This window comes from Sceloporus occidentalis, unplaced genomic scaffold, assembly GCF_023333645.1.
Source record: "Sceloporus occidentalis isolate IW3139 unplaced genomic scaffold, rSceOcc1.0.p SCAF_57, whole genome shotgun sequence".
Classification (NCBI taxonomy): Eukaryota; Metazoa; Chordata; class Lepidosauria; order Squamata; family Phrynosomatidae; genus Sceloporus; species Sceloporus occidentalis.
This window is the reverse complement of record NW_028317037.1, coordinates 1,066,087-1,070,800: the sequence shown is the minus strand read 5'-3', so window position 1 is coordinate 1,070,800 and position 4,714 is coordinate 1,066,087. Positions and strand designations below refer to the sequence as shown.

Here is a 4,714-nt window from a genome sequence, read left to right as displayed (position 1 = left end):
TAGCCCCACCTCCAATTCCCACAGGTAACAAGGCCACCATTGCCATTCCCACAAACTAGCCCTTTATGTCAATACCTGCCCCCAACATCCCACACATTGCAAAAGTTATCATTCCCATAACTATTCTACACATCATAACAAATCCCAGCCCTCGAACTACCTAACCTATACTACAACCCACAATCTCCAGCCAAATTTACATCCCAAAGTAATTATCTATACTATTAGCAATTAAAACCTTAAAATAACAAAATACAACTTTAAAACACAGACATATCGACACACAAAGCTTACAAACAAAAACACAAGGGCCTTTTCTTAGCACCACTGGATTGAAAATATATTTTTTGTATTCATTATTGAGAAAAATAATGTTAATTCACTACTGGGATTTATGTGGCTTCTCTCTTGTGTGGATTCTCAGATGTGACACCAGGTTTGACTTTGAAGAAAAACATTTCCCACATTGCTTGCATTTGTATGGCTTCTCTCCAGTGTGGATTCTCTTGTGTGTCACTAGGTTTGACCTCTGAGAATAATAGTTCCCACAATGCTGGCATTGTATGGCTTCTCTCCTGTGTGGATTCTCTTGTGTGTTACTAGGTGTGACTGCCGAGAAAAACCTTTCCCACAATGCTGGCATTTGTATGGATTCTCTCCTGTGTGGCCTCTCTGATGTGTCACTAGGCTTGACTTCTGAGGAAAACATTTCCCACAATGCTGGCATTTGTATGGCTTCTCTCCTGTGTGGATTCTCTGATGTGTCACTAGGATTGACTTCAAATAAAAACATTTCCCACAATGCTGGCATCTGTATGGCTTCTCTCCTGTGTGGACTCTCTGATGTGTCACTAGGTCTGACTTCTGAGAAAAACCTTTCCCACAATGCTGGCATTTGTATGGCTTCTCTCCTGTGTGGATTCTCTGATGTGTCACTAGGATTGACTTCTGAGGAAAACATTTCCCACAATGCTGGCATTTGTATGGCTTCTCTCCTGTGTGGACTCTCTGATGTGTCACTAGGCTTGACTTCTGAGGAAAACATTTCCCACAATGCTGGCATTTGTATGGCTTCTCTCCTGTGTGGACTCTCTGATGTGTCACTAGGCTTGACTTCTGAGGAAAACATTTCCCACAATGCTGGCATTTGTATGGCTTCTCTCCTGTGTGGACTCTCTGATGTGTCACTAGGCTTGACTTCTGAGGAAAACATTTCCCACAACACTGGCATTTGTATGGTTTCTCGCCGGTGTGGACTTTTCGATGCATGACAAGGACTGACTTGTAGGCAAAACATTTTCCACAATGGTGGCATTTGTGTGGCTTCTCTCCTGTGTGGACTCTCTGATGTGCCACTAGGATTGACTTGTAAGCAAAATTTTTCCCACAATGCTCACATTTATGTGACTTCTTTCTTGTGTGGATTCTCTCATGACTGACAAGTGATTCTGTAAACAAAGAAAATGACAGACAAGACAATCTCAGCGTTAAGAGAAGAAGATGTCACTCCAAGATTTAGCCCAACGTTCATCCCTCCCTATTTCAGATTAGATTAATAAAGTTGGTGTGAGTGGCCTGAGCATGACCCTGTTCTGGATGCTCCCAAATCCATATAATGATTGTAACCTTACTCATAGGAGCGACCAAAAAAGAGATTGAGGGAACTTTGATGAGGGAATCAGTAGAAGCAGAGAGTCAAAGGACTGTTGAAAAAATATTCCATTAACCATGTGCAAAAATACTTTGATTGACAGGTGGCATCATATCCCGTGAGACTGCCATAGAGTCTTGAGTCAGAGCCCAAAGCATGATGCAAGCTAACTACAGAGGATGCTTCATGCTGTTTGGCTCCAGGAGATGACTCACAATCAATACAGTATACAGCTCACATGCGGATTGGTGTGGATTGGAGTTGTGTGAGGAAGAGATGGTGAAGTTGATGGAAGTCAGAGAGGAGAGCTTGCAAATATTTGTATTATTTTGCGAATCAAGAGAGAGAATCTCCAAGGATTTAAATGAAACCAATTGTGTTTCTGATTTATTTTTAAGTGAAAAGTGGCCAGTGAATTGCCAATATCTATATCTGGATATTTGTTTCCATACTCTGCTATGTTATTCTTGAGCTGCATCTGGGAGTGTCACCCTCAGATTGCACTGTATATTGGCTTGTGAACGCAATAGGAATTCAGAGCCAAGAAGGAACTGAGAGCCAGTATGCTAATCCTTTTTGTCTGAGATATTTCCACCAAGCACCCAGTGAATTTAATTTAGTTTCAAACCATTCTCCCCTAGGAATCTTTCTAAAATGATATAAACCTTTTTGGGGTCAGAAACACTCGGTTTCTGACTCCAAGAAACAATTACAGTATAAATATCTGCCCTGACTGACTGTTCTTTGACATCAGTCCAATTACAGACAGACAGTCTGTCGGTTTACGTTGCTAAACACCTCACTACACTTGCCAGCTCCACTTGCCATGGAAGTTACTGACTTCTCTCCCCATTCTGGACCCTCAAGAATTGCAATCAAGATCCACCTAGGTAAAGTTTTACCATTAGGAAAGCCTCACACTATTCACCACTCCCACCTTTGTTACTAGTTCTTGTGTATGTGTGAACACCCATATCTGTATATGCATGTATATGCGTGTATATTGCTTTCCCCCTAAATAAAACATAAAAATCTATTTCAATTGCATTTGGAGTTCTGTGTGCTTCCGGGCCCGATATAGTTGAGCTGAATCCCAAGGTAGTTTTTGCCCCAACCAAACTATATGTCTGCTTTCAGCTAAGTACCACATTCCCCTAAAAGCATAGCACTTGGGAGTGTCCTCCCCAGACTCCAGCGTTTTGGATAACAAAGGGCCTCTGGAATCAACCATGGTACTAAGCAAACTCAGGTTGGAAAAGAAACATTAGAGGAAAATCAGGTTTGTGTCCCCCTTTCCTCCCTTCATAGATATTACTCATAATTGCTTAATGGAACCCCTAAATATGTCTACAAACAAGGATTTGAGCCAATTCTCAGAACTTCTCTCAAACCAGTTCTTAAAATCTGTCAGGTTCATGGCTGCCTCCCAATCCCCAAGGCCCCTCTCCTTTGGTCTCTCTCCAATAGTGCCTCACTAAACTACAAATTCAAATATTCTACAGACTGTTGCTATCACAATTAAACTGCACTTGAAAGGGATCTAGGACTCCTAAAGGCCAATGTGATTTTAGGCTGTATCAATATGGAATATAGTTTCTAGATCAAGGGAAGTAATAGTGCCACTCTATTCTGCTTTGGTCAGGCCTCACTTGGAATAATCCTCACTTGAAATAATTCTGGGCTCCACAATTCAGTTAGAACATGCCCAGAGAAGGGCAACCAAAATGGTGAAGGATCTGGAAACCATCAAGCCATTTTGCACCCCATGGGAGCACCTTAGAGAGCTGGGTATGTTTACCCTGGAGAAAAGAAATTTAGGAGTGGATATGATATCCATGTTTAAATATCGAAAAGGGTCGTCGTATTGAGGATGGAGCGAGCTTGCTTTCTGCTACTACAGAAAAAAGGAGACACCACAATGGATGCAAGCCAGAGAGGAGGAGTTTCCACCTAAACATTAGGAGGAACTTTGGGACATTAAGAGCTCTTCGACAGTGGAATATACTCCCTTAGAGTTTGGTGGAGTCCTCTTCTTTGGAGGTCTTTAAACAGAGGCTGGATGATGCTTGGAATGTGTATTCCTGCATGGCAGAAGTGGGTTCAACTGGATGGCCCTTGTGGTCTGTGATTCTATAATGCTAGTGGATTCTGGTTCCTTACCCACAGAGGCCACATTCTCATAATTCTCCATCATTATATAATTGTAAATAAGTCTCTGCTTCTTCGTCAACAGTTTCCATTCCTCCTCAGTGAAATATACTGCCACATCTGCAAAGGTCACCTGCAACAGAAAATAGCCCTCATCCACAGAGTGACTAAGCAAAAGGGGAGGAAAGTACATGGTGCATCCAAGATTTATTTCATCACTTCAGAATTCAGTCCAGGAAATAAACTTTTAATTCTGTCAGCAAGAAAAAAGCTACTTCCCTAGAGATCGAGTTTGTCTCGAATCCTTTCAATATAATATACAATATAATTTAGGCCATCGATGGGATACTGAGGATGGATTAGGATACTGACTATCCCAACACATATAGTACATTTAGCCACAAAAGAATTATGGTGCATTTAGCCATTTCTTGCCAAATTTTAGAACCAAATGTCATTATTACAAAACATTTCTGGGAAGAACTCTGGGCTTGAGGGCCACTGGGCCCACCCCCAATTTAGATCCAGAGATATTCTCCCATATCCCCCAACTTTTCACAGATTGGAAAAGCAATACACATATGGAAAAGCAATCCAGAAGGCGGTCGAGATGGCCAAAGTTGTTTATGAAGAAGATCACACAAGCAAGGAAGGGCACAGCAGTTTGCTTTTGCTTCAGCCTCCTGGGAAGGGCCATATCCTGTCTCCTTCTTTCCTCTCCTCTCCCCACTTTTGAGTTGATGGGGTTCAAACTGAATGGCACTCAGTAATTGAAGTGAGCTGAGAAGGGGGAAAATGGGAGGATGAGAGAGCAACTGGGACATTTTTAAAAGCCCCTGAAAAAGTGGGGTGACAGAGGATTAACCAGGACTGTCTCTGCTAAATTGGGAGAGTATGTTCTCCGCCTGCTTTCAA

At 42.0% G+C, this 4,714-nt stretch overlaps 1 protein-coding gene across 1 annotated transcript; it reads right to left on the bottom strand.

Moving 5' to 3' along the window:
* Window positions 1-516: 516 nt before the first annotated feature.
* On the bottom strand, window positions 517-1,497 carry LOC149287669 (uncharacterized; the record flags this gene model as incomplete). The annotated part of the gene is made up of 1 exon (XM_089492542.1): window positions 517-1,497. A coding segment is annotated over one exon (981 nt), but the record flags the coding sequence as incomplete, so codon positions are not given.
* Between the last annotated feature and the right edge of the window lie 3,217 nt (window positions 1,498-4,714).